At 44.7% G+C, this 17255-nt stretch overlaps 1 protein-coding gene across 1 annotated transcript in view; it reads left to right on the forward strand.

The window, feature by feature from the left end:
* Positions 1-1426, forward strand: part of TTF1 (transcription termination factor 1) — a 32612-nt gene extending 31186 nt beyond the window's left edge. Inside the window, 2 exon segments of the mRNA XM_055270612.2 lie at positions 882-1073; positions 1076-1426. Coding sequence (XP_055126587.1) covers positions 882-1073; positions 1076-1131 — 248 coding nt within the window. The 3' untranslated portion in view covers positions 1132-1426.
* The last annotated feature ends 15829 nt before the right edge of the window (positions 1427-17255 follow it).

Below are 17255 nucleotides of genomic sequence, written 5' to 3' on the forward strand. Positions count from 1 at the left end.
GTCTCAAAAAAAAAAAAAAAAAAAAAAAAAAAAAAAAAAAAAAAAAAAAAAAAAAAAACACAAATTTCTGGCCAGATGCAGTGGCTTATGCCTGTAATCTCAATGCTTTGAGAGGCCAAGGTGGGAGGATCACCTAAGACGAGGAGTTCAAGACCATTCTGGGCAACATAGAGAGACCCTCCCACACACACCCACCTATCTCTACAAAAAATACAAAAAGTATCCGGGCATGGTGGTGCTTGTCTGTGTTCCCAGCTACTTGGGAGGCTGAGGTGGGAGGATTGCTTGAGCCTGGGAGTTCCAGGCTTCAGTGAGTGTGATTGTACCACTGCACACCAGCTGGGGCGACAGAGCGAGACCCTATCTCAAAAAGAAAAAAAAAAAAAAAGATACAGATTTCTGGGCCTCATTTCAGACCTACATACCAATTCCTAGTCTCTAGACCGAGTCCAGAACCTGGATTTTTACAAACGAGCTTGCAGGCCTGTGCTCTCTCATGCAGTCTGCGCGGCACTGCTATTTCTCCTGGACCCACCATTTGGATGATATCGTACCCTGGGCTGTGATGAAATGCGTCTTTGCTTTCAGCAGACATCACTACCCGGGTTTGAATCCTTATGAACTCCATGGCCTTGGGCAAGTCTCTTAATGTTTTTATGCCTTGGTTTCCTCAATTGAAAAACAAGTTAAAAACAGTGCCTACCTCTTAGGATTTTTGCAAGGATTGAAGAAGTGAATGTGGGTAAACCAGTTGAAACCAGACCTTACACACAGCAATAACAAGAGCAGTTCATATTCATTACCAGTCTCCTGTATGCCTCGACCTTGATAAGAGGCCTTGTACAGACAGATAACTACACAATTAAATTTCTTTTCTGTAGAGATCATCGACTACCTTTATGAGACGACTCTACCTTTGCTGAAGGAAAAGTTAGAAAAAATGATGGAGAAAAAAGGCACTAAAATCCAGACTCCTGCAGCACCCAAGCAAGTTTTCCCGTTTCGAGACATCTTTTATTATGAAGACGATAGTGAAGGAGAGGACATAGAAAAAGAAAGCGAAGGCCAGGCGCCATGGCTCACTCCTGTAATTCCAGCACTTTGGGAGGCCAAGGCCAGTGGATCATTTGAGGTCAGGAGTTCGAGACCAGCCTGACCAACATGGTGAAGACCTGTCACTATTAAAAATGCGAAAATTAGCCAGGTGTGGTAGTGCACACCTGTAATTTCAACTACTTGGGAGGCTGAGGCAGGAGAATCGCTTGAACCCAGGAGGCGGAGGTTGCAGTGAGCCAAGATCGCACCACCGCTTGAGAGAGATTACTATTTCTTGTCCCTTTTTCTCAGTTGGATTATTTTGATTATATACATATGTCAGTAAATCTGTTTTCAGTATTGATGTTTAATAAAGAATGTACAATGGCCAGAGTTCTACTCTTTCCTCTGGAGCATTAAAATGTATTGCCATTCATATTAAAGTGTATTTGAATGTGAAAAGAAAGAGGAACATATGAATTGATGTAATAAATAATTACAACTAATGGTTTTATTAAACGACAAAAGTTTCACAAATCCCTCTAATTGTAGCAGAGAGTAGGGTCACATTCTATGAACATTTCATTACGTGAGTTCAGCTATATGGGTACTGAGTGAAAATGAGAAAGTTAGCAATTTCGAAAAAGCATGCCCTTCTGCTGTGTTTCCAGTTGTTTAGATGTCTGCTCTCCATGTATATATGGATCACATTCATGTTAGATGGAAGTTGTGAATCCACTGTTCTCTCAAACTGGTCTCTTTGCTTTGTACCTATCATAGTGTACATACCTCATCTTCCTGAGTTTGATTCTAGTGTTCAAAGATAGGTATTTTTCATATAAGATGTCCTGTCAAAGCAAGTCATTGAACTTACCTGGTATTTAACTGAAAACAAACAAACAAAAAACAGCAATCTCTTCCATTGCTTGTAGAAAAACTGACTTAGGCCAGGCACAGTGGCTCACGTCTAATCCCAGCACTTTGAGAGGCCAAGGCAGGAGTATCACTTGAGCCCAGGAGTTCGAGACCAGCCTGGCAACATAGTGAGACCCTGTCTCTAAAAAAAGGAAGGAAGGAAGGGAAGGAGGGACGGGTGGGGGGAGAGGAGGGCAGGGGACACTCTGTTATACTTATCGAAAGGTGCTAGCCAGGTGTGGTAGTGCAGCCTATAGTCTCAGCTACTCAGGAGGCTGAGGTGGGAGGATCACTTGAGCTTAGGAGTTTGAGGCTGCAGTGAGCTATGATGGCACCATGTACTCCAGCCTGGGCAACAGAGACAGACCAGACTCCTAAAAAAAAAGAAAAGAAAAAGAAAAAAATATGTCAGTGTCAACGCACAACTCCTGTTGGATATTCAAAGATAATGTCAATGGTGGGCTATTCCATCAATCAGGAAAGCAAAACCACCCGAGATATTTCAAATGGAGAAGAACGTAATATAAATTTTATGTTCCTTTTGGGGGGCAATTTGGTAAGATACATCAAAGCCTGAAGAGGCCAGGCATGGTGGCTAACACCTGTAATCCTAGCACTTTGTGAGACCAAGGCAGGCAGATGACTTGAGGTCAGGAGTTCGAGACCAGCCTGGCCAACATGATGAAACTCCATCTCTACCAAAAAAAATACCAAAAAAAAAATTAGCTGGGCATGGTGGTGTGTGTCTGTAATTCCAGCTACTTGGGAGGCTGAGGCAAGAGAATTGCTTGAACCTGGGAGGCAGAGGTTGCAGTGAGCTGAGATCACACCACTGCACTCCAGCCTGGGTGACAGAGTAAGACGCTGTCTCAAAAAAAAAAAAAATTAACAGAGGTTGGGCATGGTGGCTTATGCCTGTAATCCCAGCACTTTGGGAGGCTGAGGTGGGTGGATCTCTGAAGGCCAGGAGTTTGAGACCAGCCTGGCCAACATAGTGAAATCCCATCTCTACCAAAAATTAGCCAGGTGTGGTGGCCTACGCCTGTAGTCTCAGCTACTCAGGAGACTGAGGTGGGAGAATCACTTGAACCTGGGGGGCGGAGGTTCCAGTGAGCTGAGATCATGCCACTGCACTCCAGCCTGGCGACAGAGTGAGACTCTGTCTCAAAAAAAAAAAAAAAAGTCAATGTTCTGGTTTCAGATCCTATAAATCTCACCTTTTACTAAAGAAAGTGACTCAGAAAGCGAACAAAGCTAAAAAGAGACAATACCCACCTCACAAGAACTAAGGCTGAGGAACATGTACAATTGGTTTTGTTTTTGTTTGTTTTTTGGAGACGAGTTTCACTCTATCACCCAGGCGGGAGTGCAGTGGTGTGATCTTGGCTCACTACAACCTCCGCCTCCCGGGTTCAAGCAATTCTCCTGCCTCAGCCTCCTGAGAGTAGCTGGGATTACAGGCGTGAGCCACAGCGCCCAGCCCATAAAATTGTTTTTAAACAGCCTTGACTATGCATTATTTGAGTTCTTGGCTCAGTTCTTGGTCATTTTGTCCTTGTCCCTAGGCATGTGTTTCAGCTGTTTGTCTTCACTGATGGACTTCACTACCCAACAAAGTGGCCCAGCACGGCACATACCAAGTAGATCAGAAATCAGCATCTTAGGCCGGGCGTGGTGGCTCACACTTGTAATCCCAGCACTTTGGGAGGCTGAGGCGGGCAGATCACGAGGTCAACAGATCGAGACCACGGTGAAACCCCGTCTCTACTAAAAATACAAAAAAAAAAATTAGCCGGGCCTGGTGGCGGGCGCCTGTAGTCCCAGCTACTCGGAGAGGCTGAGGCAGGAGAATGGCGTGAACCTGGGAGGCGGAGCTTGCAGTGAGCCGAGATTGCGCCACTGCACTCCAGCCTGGGCGACAGAGCGAGACTCCATCTCAAAAAAAAAAAAAAAAAAAAAGAAATCAGCATCTTAGCCAGACCAAGACATCTACTGACTTCATGGCACCACCTTCACTTTGACAAGTGTAGCTCAACAAACATTGGTGAACACCTGCAGTGAGCAAGGTACTGTTAGGAGCTAAAAAGACAAGCATTGACAGGCCAGGCACGGTGGTTCACGCCTGTCATCCCAGCACTTTAGGAGGCTGAGGCAGGAGGATCGGTAGGTCAGGAGTTTGAGACGAGCCTGACCAACATGATGAAACCCCGTCTCTACTAAAAATACAAAAATTAGCTGGGCGTGGTGGTGCACACCTGTAATCCCTGCAACTTGGGAGGCTGGGGCAGGAGAATCACTTGAACCCGGGAGGCAGAGATTGCAGTGAGCTGAGACCCCGCCACTGCACTCCAGCCTGGGCGGCAGACTCCATCTCAAAAAAAAAAAAAAACAAAAAAACAAGCATTGACAGCACAGCCTTGGGGCCTGCTTTCTTGGAGGCTACACAGTTAAGCACTTCCTGAACACCATTTCCTGTTTATTTCCTGAAATACATGAGCAGGCATTCTTCAGCCTCCCTCGGTGCCATCAGCTCACTCCCAGCTTACCCAGGCTGTCACATGGTCCCTTGCCACAATCACGGCTTCCTGAACACCCTCCATCCTGGCATTCTCTCCCCCTGAGGCACTTCCCTGTTTAAGACACCAGATCTGGGTGAGCCCTTCCCTTTGCCTGTTACCTGCGCCTGAATAGCTGAATATTCCCAGAAGAAAATTACAACTAAGCTGGCAGATTTCACTTTAATGATGATAAAGCTCAAACGGACACAATGTTACCAAAGGATCCTACTTTGAATCTCTAGTAGGCTTGCTTTGCTTTTCCCCACATCAGCTCATGTCCACAGTCAGCCCTCTCACACTACCCTTCTGCCTCATGTATAATCCACTTAGAAAAGTGAAGCCGTAAGACATAAGCTCCCTCCTCCCTCCACCAAGCAGACAAACCTACCTCCAGCCACACTTAAGCAGATCCCTACACCTAAGCTCCTGCAGCCCATCTCCTGCTTTTTTTTTTTCTCTTTTTTTAAAGAGACAGGGTCTCGCTGTGTTGCCCAGGCTGGAGTTCACCATCACGACTCATTGCAACTTTGACCTCCTGGCCTCAAGCAATCCTTCCACCTCAGCCTCCCATGTAGCTGGGACCACAGCAGGCATGTGCTACCACACCAGCTAATTTTTATTTTTTATTTTTGTGTAGCGACATGGTCTCCGTATGTTGCCCAGGCTGGTCTTGAACTCCCGGGCTCAAGTGATCCTCCCACCTCTGCCTCCCAAAGTGTTGAGATTACAAGGTGTGAGTGCCTGGCTACCACCTGCATTTTCTGAGATTTTGATATTTTGTGGATCCTTCTCCTAAATTGTCAGCCTTCTGTTCTGGACCATTAACACCGTACAAACAGGCTCTAGTATAACTCATCTTAATTTAAAATATGTGTGTATATATGTATATATATGGACTCAATTAGTTTCTGCTACACTCCTCCCCCTGCGCTCAACATTGAAAAGTTAGCGTTTCTCAGAGCTCAATTTTGGGCTTCTTCACATTCTCACCATGCCTTGAAATAACGTGTATATGCTGATCCCTTCTCCCAAGTGTGTAGTTACAGGTCAGATTCTCCCTCGAACTCCAGGATAAGAAAATTCATCTGCCTACTCACTATCTCCACTCAGGTATTACACCTGAAATCTATTATCATATTACAAATAACTTTCTTTTTTTTTTTCTTTTTTTTTTTTTTGAGATGGAGTCTTGCTCTTGTTGCCCAGGCTAGAGTGCAATGACGTGATCTTGGCTCACCGCAACTTCCGCCTCCTGGGTTCAAGCAATTCTCCTGCCTCAGCCTCTCAAGTAGCTGGGATTACAGGCATGCGCCACCACACCTGGCTAATTCTGTATTTTTAGTAGAGACGGGGTTTCTCAATGTTGGTCAGGCTGGTCTTGAACTCCCGACCTCAGGTGATCTGCCTGCCTCGGCCTCCCAAAGTGCTGGGGTTACAAGGGTGAGCCACCGCGCCCAGCACAAATAACTTTCTAATTGCTGACACCCATCTCAAAATCTGTCACTTGTCCCCCAGGCTTCCTCATCTCTGCCAGTGGTATTGTTACCGGGCATCCTGTGTTGGAATGGATTCTTTAACCAAGATCAACAGAGCTGGAGCTCTCGACCAGCAATCTCAGTTCTTGTGATAGTGAGCAAAGAATTGCAAACTAGGCCAGGCTCACGCCTGTAATCCCAGCACTTTGGGAGGCTGAGGCAGATGGATCACGAGGTCAGGAGATCGAGACAATCCTGGCGAACACGGTGAAACACCATCTCTACTAAAAATACAAAAAAATTAGCCGGGCATGGTGGCGGGCGCCTGTAGTCCCATCTACTCAGGAGGCTGAGGCAGGAGAATGGCATGAACCCGGGGGGCGGAGCTTGCAGTGAGCCGAGATTGCGCCACTGCACTCCAGCCTGGGTGACAGAGCGAGACTCCATCTCAAAAAAAAAAAAAAAAAAAAAAAGGCAAACTAACGGAAATGCAAGCTTAAAGTAAGATTTATTGCAACACAGTAAAACACTCTGAGGGAGAGCAGGCTCACTTCTGGGAAGTAAAATCAGCCCCTCTTTACAAAACTCAAGGTGCTTTTACGGGGTTTGTTGGAGGAGTTGAGGCTTGGGCTGTGTTTGAGTGACAGGATGACATCATTTGATTGGCAGTTTATGATTATATCCCTGAAGTTAAACTGCGCAGGTTTTTACCCTTAATTCATTAAGAAAAGCCCACTCAGAGAGGCAAAACCACATGTAAATTTTATTATAATGACTGTATAATGAGGATGGGTTTTCCCGGGGTTATGGCCTACATGGACTGGGCATGCGTGGCTTTAGGCCATCGTTATCTGTGCCCCAGTTTTTCTTTCTCCAGGATGTGCTGGCCCCAGATTGTACCATAAATTCCATCCGTTAGGATGGAGTTAGGACGGTCTCGGGCTGAACTTAGGTGGGCTAGGGCCGGTCTTAGTGACAGCCCTCCTGCTTTCTTCTCTCTCCCTCTCCCAGCTGCTAATGTCCATCTAACTACCTAACAGTATTGTTGTTCTGTTTGTTCAAGTCAGAAACCTAGAAGTCATCCTGTTTCCATCCTTTCTTCCAGGACCTCCACATCCAACCTGGGAGCAAACCCCACCCCACCACATTTGCCTCCAAGCCCACCTGGACTCCAGCCACCTCCACTGCCACCTGCCATGATCTCAGAGTTCACTCTCTGAGTTACACTGATCTCCCTGCTTCCCCTGCCAGCCCTTCTCCAATCTGTAGTCCCCACATCTGCAAAACTGATCCTGCACCACCCTGTGGAGAACCTTGAAATGGAGCCAGGGGTGGTGGCTCACGCCTGTAATCCCAGCACTTTGGGAGGCTGAGGCAAGGGGATCACCTGAGGTCAGGAGTTCGAGACCAGCCTGACCAACATGGTGAAACCCTGTCTCTACTAAATACACAAAAGTTAGCCAGGTATGGTGGTGGGCACCTGTAATCCCAGCTACTTGGGAGGCTGAGGCAGGAGAATTGCTTGAACCCAGGAGGCAGAGGTTGCAGTGAACCGAGATCACGCCATTACACTCCAGCCTGGGTGACAGAGCGAGACTGTCAAAAAAGAAAGGAAAGAGAGAGAGAGAGAGAGAGAAAAAGAAAAGAAAAGAAAAGAAAGAAAGAGAAAAGAAAAGAAAAAAAAAGAAAAGAAAAGGAAGGATGGATGAAATGTCTTCCTCCATGCTTTTGGATAATATTCAAACTCTATGTCACTGTGTCTACAGGGGTTCTGCACAATCTGCTGTTGCTAATCTCTTCAGCCTGTCTCAGGCTCTTATTCCTCTCACCCACCACACTCCAGGAACCTGCTGTTGAATGAATGAATGAATGAATGAATAGCAGGAAACACCCCATGGCCTTTGCAGGTACCATTTCTTCGCTAGAACAATGCAACAAAAGTTTGCAAGGCAAACTTTCTACTCAATGGAAAAGAGTGGAAGGTTCATTTTTGCAAGGCTGACTCCTCATTTAGGTTTCCACTCAAATGTGGTTTCCTCAGAGAGAAGACATTATCTGACCTCCCCCGGTGCCAAGTAGACCCCCATGAATTTACCTCTTTCTCGTATTATGTGTATAGCATTTATCTCTATCCTGCTTTTTAAATTACTTGTTTACCGCCCAGCTCCTGCCTCAGAATATAAGCTCCAAGGAAGCAGAAATGCATTTATTCCCACATCCCCAGTACCTTGAATGGTGTCTGGGTTGAATGAATGAATGGAAGGAAGGGAACAGTGGGCGAAGGAGGAAAAGAGGAAGGAAAGAAGCCAGGCAGGAAGACAATAAACAATCACAATCATGTTGAATGCTACAAAGAATTATAGGCAGGGCTATCCTTGCGGGGAAGGGGATGGGGAAGGGGTGGCTGGCAATTTGGAGGAGGGGGAGCCAGGATTCCTGTCTATATAAGCAACTTGAGACACCCCAAAGTCATTTTCTAGACACCATTCTGGTGGTCCAATCTCAGGCAATTCTGCAAAAGAAATAGCTCACTGGTCAGCTGAATTGGCCCACCACCCTACCTTCCTAGAACCAGAGCCAGACACATAGCTCTGGAAGAAGCCACTCAGTACAAGTTTCCCCAAGCTCCTGGGAGCATCTGGTCCACCCCACGTGCAGGGGGTAGGGGTAGAGAGTGGGAGGGTGCCCCCAACAGGGAGAATTGGAGCTGATGACCTCAAAGTCCTGCTCTAGGCTCTGCCCAAGGAAGGTACTGGGCCAGGCCAATTCTCCCTGACAGTAACACAGGCCTGCATAGCACCCCAGTTACACAGACAAATTTCCACAGCACTGCCTTAACATTGAGCTAATAATTAGACCCAGAGAAATCGATGCCCAGATCTCAAAGCCAGAAATGAAACATACGTTCAGGAGAAGCTTTGCGCAGGCTTCTCCCAAACCTGGAGCAAGTCAAGATAATGGAGACAGCCTTACATTCCTTGTGCCAAGACCCATCTCAGGTCAATGAAATCTGGGACGCGTCAAGGTAACAAAGGCAGCTGTGTGAACAGATTTATTGGAGAGTCTAAGGCAGCTCTCCGGACCAAACCGTAAAAGAGATAAGATAGAAATAATCACTTCAGTGCCACAGTCCTCATTAATTAGAATTTAGGAGACAGGCCTTGATGATACTGGGGTCCTCATAGACTCATTAAACTTAGAAGGCATTTTTGGCTCCTAACCTAGTTAGAACAAAATTAGTCACCTGTAGACTTAGCTGAATGCGATACCACACATAACCATATAACCCCCAAACACGTATGCACTGAGAAAATTGTAATGCTTCGAGTTGGTCTGCTGAAACTATCTCTGACCTTCTCCCTGTATCTGGTTACAGCAATAAACTTCCTTTCCTAGTTTATCTGCTTCTCGTTACTGAACCACTAGAACACGCAGCCAGACCCGGCCTGGGCTTGGTCTGGGAACACTACTGCCAGCCCCAACTTGTCCCAGGCAGTAGAGAAGGACTTTGAAAATGTTGAGAAGTCACTTCAAACAGCAAGGGTCCCTGAGGGTTGCCCAGGTCTGAAGGTGGAACTGAGAATACAGGCCTCCTTGGAAGGGCTTAACCCAGTTGGGAAGGAGAAGGCTCTCGGAACACCCTGTACTCACCCTTGTATAACTTTCAGCACAATGCAAATTGCTAACCTAATGCCTGTCCCTCCCTTTGAATGTGAATGCCACTGACTGGTCATAACCACCCCCGGGTGAGGATTTACTGGATGTTTATTGAATATATGGCAGGATGCAGGGTGCTTTTTACCTTAAACTTTTATGTACTCAAAACTTTTTTCAACATCACTTTTTCCAAAGCCTTTGTAGCTATTTTTTGTTTGTTTGTTTGTTTGTTTGAGATGGAGTCTCGCTCTGTCGCCCAGGCTGGAGTGCAGTGGTGCAATCTCAGCTCACTGCAACCTCCGCCTCTCAGGTTCAAGCGATTCTCCTGCCTCAACCTCCCAAGTAACTGGGATTACAGGTACCCACCATGATGCCCGGCTAATTTTTGCATTTTTAGTAGTGACAGGTCTTCATCATGTTGGCCGGGCTGGTCTAGAACTCCTGACCTCAAGTGATCTTCCCACCTTGGCCTCCCAAAGTGCTGGGATTACAGGCATAAGCCACCGCACCCAGCCCACTGTAGCTGTTTTTAAGAGAAAAAAGATATATTAAAATCATTCTGGGTTTAAAAAAAAAATGCATAGGGATTTGTTTTTAGCATTTTAGCAGTGTAGGTATCCAGACTGCCCCGACCTCCCTCTGAACACCAGAAAGGTTGAATAAAGGTTTTATTCAATGTTATTAAATGCATCAATGAGCTGGCAAGAGAGTTGTTGAAAGTGGAAGCCCATAACGTAAGCAAAGCCCCGTAGCTGGCCTTCGACCAGTTATTAAATAAAACAAACAGAATAGTAACTGAAAAAAGAAAATAATAGACATACAAAACTCAGTGGAATGGATCAACAAAAAGTGGTATACAATAGGATATTATTCAGCCACAAAGAGGAATGAAGTAGTGATCCATGCTACAGTGTGAAGGAACCTTGAAAATATCGTGCTCAGTGAAAGGAGCCAGACACAAAAGGTTACATATTGCCTGATTCCATTTATATGAAATGGAATAGGTAATTATACAGACAGAAAGCAGATTGGTGGTTGCCAGGGCCTGAGAGAAGTGGGGAACAATTGCTGAATGGGTGTGGGGTTTCATTTAAGGGTAACGAAATGTTTTGGAACTATTTAAAGTGGTTGCACAACAGTGTGAGTGTATTACCATGGAATTGTTCACTTCAGAATGGTTAGTTTTATGTTATGTGAATTTCCCTTCAACAACAAAAAAAAAAAAAAGGAAAAAAAAGAAAAAGGAACAAATAGCCACCAAAAATTTTTTATAAAGAAAAGAAAGAAAACCCATCAGTGCAATCCACCATGTTAATAAAGAAGAAAAATTATGAGAAACCAAAAAATAAATTACACTGATAACTTCTAAATCCATTCAATAGGAAGAGATGGCAGTTTCCTTAATCAGATAAAGGTATCTACAAAAACTGATAGTCAAAGTTATTGTTACAGGTGAAAAATTGAAAAACTTCTCATTCAGATTAAGAAAAAGAATAATACTCTGAGGTAGGAGGATCTCTTGAGCCCAAGAGTTCAAGACCAGCCTGAGCAACACAGCAAGACCCCCCCCATCTCTAAAAAAAAAAAAAAAGAGAGAATGACATATACTCGCACCACTTCTTTTCAGCATTATCCAGCCTGTGAGTCAAGCAAGAAAAGGAAGTAAAAGCTACGTGGACTGGAAATGAGGATATAAAACTGCCATAATTCACAGATGATTTGATTGAAAATACAGGAAATCTAAAAGAATCTATAGAAAATGTATGGGAATTAATAATTAGGTAAAGTTGCTAGATACAGAAACAGAACATAAACATTTTAAAGTAAATCTCTACTAAATTTCTATGCTGCCATAACAAATACCACAAACTTAGTGGCTTAAAGCAACAGAAGTTTATTATCTTACAGCTCCGCAGCTCAGAAGTTCTAGACAGGTCTCACAGAGCTAAAATCAAGATGTCAACAGGGCTGCATTCTTTTCTGAAAGCTCTAGGAGAGAATGTTCTCTGCTCATGGCTTGGTAGAATTCAGTTCCCTGTGATTGCAGGGCTGTTTTCCTGCTCTCTGTGAACTGAAGGCTGTTCCCAGCTTCTAGAGGCCACTGCATTTCTTGGCTTGTGGCTCCTTCTTCCAGCTTCAGAGCCAGTAAGGCCACTGAATCCTTCTCAGGTGGCACCTCTTAGGCCCATTCTTCTGTCTTTCACTTTTAAGGGTTCATGGAAGTAGATTGGGCCCACCTGGATAACCCAGGCTAGTCTCCCTATCTTAATCTCTCTGATTAGCAACCTTCATTCCATCTACAACCCTTATTTCCTTTTGTGGTGAAATGTAACATATTCACAGATTCTGGGCATTAGGAAATAAATATCTTTGGGGGCCATTCTTTTGCATCCCACAGTCACCATTTATAATAACCCAAAAGACCATCCAATTCTAAGCAATGAGGCCAGACACGGTGGCTCACGCCTGTAATCCCAGCACTTTGGGAGGCTGAGGCAGGTGGATCACCTGAGGTCAGGAGTTTGAGACAAGCCTGGCCAACGTGGTGAAACCCCATTTCTACCAAAAAAAAAAAAAAAAAAAATTAGCCAGGCATGGTGGCGGGCACCTGTAATCCCAGCTACTTGAGAGGCTGAGGCAGAAGAATTGCTTGAACCTGGGAGGCCCAGTTTGCGGTGAGCTGAGATCGTGCCACTGCATTCCAGCCTGGGTGACAGAGCGAGACTCCATGTGCAAAAACAACAACAACAACAACAACAAACTATTCCAAGCAATGACCCTAATAGAATTTGTGCAAGTCCTCCATGCAAAAACCATAAAATATTGACAAATACTTTTTTTTTTTTTGAGGTGGAGTTTTGCTCTTGTTGCCCAGGCTAGAGTACAACGGCACAATCGGCTCACCACGACCTCTGCTTCCCGGGTTCAACTGATTCTCCTGCCTCAGCCTACCAAGTAGCTGGGATTACAGGCATACGTCACCACACCTGGCTACTTTTTTTTTTTTTTTTTTTTGAGACGGAGTCTCACTCTGTCACCCAGGCTGGAGTGCAGTGGCAAGATCTCGGCTCACTGCAAGCTCTACCTCCCGGGTTCACGCCATTCTCCTGCCTCAGCCTCCCAAGTAGCTGGGGCTACAGGCACCCGCCACCACGCCCAGCTATTTTTTGTATTTTTAGTAGAGATGGGGTTTCACCTTGTTAGCCAGGATGGTCTCAATCTCCTCACTTCATGATCCGCCCCCCTCGGCCTCCCAAAGTGCTGGGATTACAGGCATAAACCACCGTGCCCGGCCTAATTTTGTATTTTTAGTAGACACGGGGGTTTCTCTATGTTGGTCAGGCTGGGCTCGAACTCCCGACCTCAGGTGATCTGACTGCCTTGACCTCCCGAAGTGTTGGGATTACAGGCATGAGCCACTGCGCCCGGCTGACAAATACTTTTAAAGACTGTGGAATCTCCTTAAGGTAGAATTTGAAGGCTCTTTGTGCGTTGGAACTCTATCTGGATTTGGGCCAACCGCAGAATCAAGAAGAGCGTTTTGTACACACACAATTGCGCTGCTGCATTAAACTCCAACAGCTTGCAAGAAGGCATTCATGTTAAGTGGAGAAATTGCAATTTTTTTTAAGAGATGGGGTTTCATTGTACTGTCCAGGTTGGTCTCAAACTCCTGGGTTCAAGTGATCCTCTCACCTTGGCCTCCCAAAGTGCTGGGATTACAGATATGAACCACTGTGCCATGCCTAAATTGCATACATTTAAAAGCCGTATGAGGCCGGGTGTGGTGGCTCATGCCTGTAATCCCAGCACTTTGGGAGGCCGAGGCGCGTAGATCACGAGATCAGGAGATCAAGACCAGCCTGGCTAACATGGTGAAACCCCGTCTCTACTAAAAATACAAAAAATTAGCCGGGCGTGGTGGCACACACCTGTAGTCTCAGCTACTAGGGAGGCTGAGGCAGGAGAATCGCTTGAACCTGGGAGGCGGAGGTTGCTGTGAGCCGAGATTGCACCTCTGCACTCCAGCCTGGGTGACAGAACAAGACTCTGTCTCAAAAAAAAAAAAAAGCCATATTAATTTGTATAAAATATCTTGCCACATTCAAAACCACCATTAAAATATACAATGTTGCAATTTTGCACTTAAAGGATATTTTTAGTGTGAAAATTTTTATGAAAATAATATAAGACTTCAACAAAAGTATGATTGTGTTGTATTAAAGACTACTATATTGATTTGGCAAACTTTTGTGACTTGATAAAGGTATTCCCTTCTTTGGATCTGTATTTCCAAAAGTCTTGGATTTAGTATGTATAACTGTGGGCTGGTGAGGTTAATTTAAAAACTAAAGCCATTACCTGAGTTTTGCTGCACTGTAAACTTATACAGAGGAACAGCTGTTCACATCTTTCAGCATTTCACATTTGCCTAACTTTAAAAGTTGCCAGGTGTCAAAAGCATGCTTCTGTAATTGCTAAAGCATGATACCTCAGGCTATTTGAAATAATTACTTTTTGAGGTAATTGTGACCACAAAGCATCATTTTTACACGACAGCTGTACATCATTTTAAATTACTCAAATGATGTCTTGGTTTGAGGCATAAATCCCAGATACTTAATGCTTTTAGTAACATAGTGTCACTGTGAGATGGAGCAGGGAGATAAAAAGAATTAAAGAAAAGAATTGATATAAATGAATAAGTGGATCTCATGGCAGATTATATTTATGAGAAATCCCTCTTTTGGATGCCAAATGGCACCTGCAATCTGAAAAACAATCCAGTAAATATATTGTGTTTCCTGTTTTGTAGCAGATAATTGTCAGTCACCAAACAGTATCTTTGATACTTGTCATTATTGGATACAGTATTTTTATGAAAGGCATTTTGCTCCTGCCTTTATTTTATTTATTTATTTTGAGACAGAGTCTCGTTCTGTTGCCCAGGCTGGAGTGTAATGGTGGAATCTTGGCTCACTGCAACCTCCGCCCCCTGAGTTAAGGCAATTCTCCTGCCTCAGCCTCCCTAGTAGCTGGGATTACAGGCATGCACCATCACGACCAGCTAGTTCTTGTATTTTTAGTAGAGACAGGGTTTCACATGTTCGCCAGGCTGGTCTCGAACTCCTGACCTCAAGTGATCCACCTGCCTTGGCCTCCCAAAGTGCTGGGATTACAGGCGTGAGCCACTGTGCCCAGCCTTTATTTTTATTCTTATTATTTTTGGGGGGACAGAGTCTCGTTCTGTCACCCAGGCTGGAGTGCAGTGGTGAGATCTTGGCTCACTGCAACCTCTGCCTCCGGGTTCAAGCGATTCTCCTGCCTCAGCCTCCTGAGTAGCTGGGATTACAGGAGTCTGTCACCACACCTGGTTAATTTTTGTATTTTTAGTAGAGACGGGGTTCCGCTATGTTGGCCAGCTGGTCTCGAACTCCTGACCTCAGGTGATCCGCCTGCCTTGGCCTCCCAAAGTACTGGGATTAAAGGCATGAGCCACCGCACCCGGCCTCTTTTGCTTATTTTTTACTTTAGATTCACTCTCAAATTCTTTTGTGCAGTGAAGTCAAGAACCTAAACTGGCCCACCAACAACAGAAATAACAATATAAAGAGAGAGCAAAGCAAAGATTTTGTATGCTATTAAAACTAAAGCAGGCCGGGCGCGGTGGCTCACGCCTGTAATCCTAGCACTTTGGGAGGCCGAGGCAGGTGGATCACGAGGTCAGGAGATCGAGACCATCCTGGCTAACACGGTGAAACCCCGTCTCTACTAAAAATACAAAAAAAAAAAAAAAAAAAAATTAACCGGGCGTGGTGGCGGGCGCCTGCAGTCCCAGGTACTCGGGAGGCTGAGGCAGGAGAATGACGTGAACCTGGGAGGTGGAGCTTGCAGTGAGCCGAGATCTTGCCGCTGCACTCCAGGCTGGGCGACAGAGTGAGACTCCGTCTCAAAACAAACAAACAAACAAAAAAACTAAATCATATTAATCCTACAGGATTATTATAAACTAAGATGTACATTGTAATCTGCAGAGCAACCACTAAGAAAATAATTCAAAAACATATTGTAAAAGAAATGACAAGGGAATTAAAATAGTATACTATAAAATACCTATTTACCACAAAAGAAGGCAGCATTGGAGGACCTGAACAAAAATATATAAGACACACAGAAAACAAATGGAAAAATAGCAAAAGTGACATCTTTTTTAATCAGTAAATACATTAAATTGTGTAAACTCCAGAATTATAAAATAGATTGCAGATTGGATTAAAAATGATCCAATTAATGTACTGTCTTCAAGAGACTCACTTTTGACAGGGCGCAGTGGCTCACACCTGTTATCCCAGCACTTTGGGGAGGCCGAGGTGGTCAGATCACCTGAGGTCAGGAGTTCGAGACCAGCCTGACCAACATGGAGGAACCCTGTCTCTACTAAAAATACAAAAATTAGCTGGGCGTGGTGGCACATGCCTGTGATCCCAGCTACTCAGGAGGCTGAGGCAGGAGAATCCCTTGAACAGGGGAAGCAGAGGTTGCGGTGAGCCGAGATTGCGCCATTGTACTCCAGCCTGGGGAACAAGAGTGAAACTCTCTCTCAAAAAAAAAAAAAAAAAAAAAAAAAGACTCACTTTATATTTAAAGACACAAATAGTTAAGAGTAAACCATTCTTTGCAAATAGTAACCAAAACAGAGCAGAAGTAATTACACTAATGTCAGACAAATTAGTATAATTTGTAGCTTGGTACAAATTATTGTTACAAAAATTGTTACAAGGAACAAAGGATATGATATAATGATAAAAGCATCAATTCATCAGAAGATATAACTGTTATATATGTATATATAACCCATATATATATAAAATCCATATATATATTTATATATATACCTAATCACAGAGCCCCTCAAAAAATGAAGCAAAAACTGATAAAATTGAAAGAAGAAATAGATGTACAATAATATTTGGAGACTTTAACACCCCATTTTCTTTTTTTTCACTTTTCTTTTTTTTTCTTGTTTTTAAAGATAGGGTCTCGCTTTGTCACCCAAGCTGGAGTGCAGTGAAGTGATCTCGGCTCACTGCAACCTCTGCTTCCCGGGTTCAAGCAATTCTCCTGCCTCAGCCTCCCGAGTAGCTGGAATCACAGGCGCCAGCCACCATGCCTGTCTAATTTTTATATTTTTAGTAGAAACAGGGTTACACCATGTTTGCCAGGCTGGTCTTGAACTCCTGACCTCAAGTGATCCACCTACCTCGGCCGGCCTCCCAAAGTGCTGGGATGACAGGTGTGAGCCACTGTGCCTAGCCCTAACACCCCATTTTCTTTTTTTTACTTTTTGAGACGTTGTTTTGCTCTTGTTGCCCAGGCTGGAGTGCAATGGCATGGTCTTGGCTCACTGCAACCTCTGCCTCCTGGGTTCAAGTGATTCTCCTGCCTCAGCCTCCCGAGTAGCTGGGACTACAAGTGCCCTCCACCATGCCCAGCTAATTTTTTTTTTTTTTTTTTGAGACGGAGTCTAGCCTTGTCGCCCAGGCTGGAGTGCAGTGGTGCGATCTTGGCTCACTGCAACCTCCGCCTCCTGGGTTCAAGTGATTCTCCTGCCTCA

This window comes from Symphalangus syndactylus, chromosome 3, assembly GCF_028878055.3.
Source record: "Symphalangus syndactylus isolate Jambi chromosome 3, NHGRI_mSymSyn1-v2.1_pri, whole genome shotgun sequence".
Lineage (NCBI taxonomy): Eukaryota > Metazoa > Chordata > Mammalia > Primates > Hylobatidae > Symphalangus > Symphalangus syndactylus.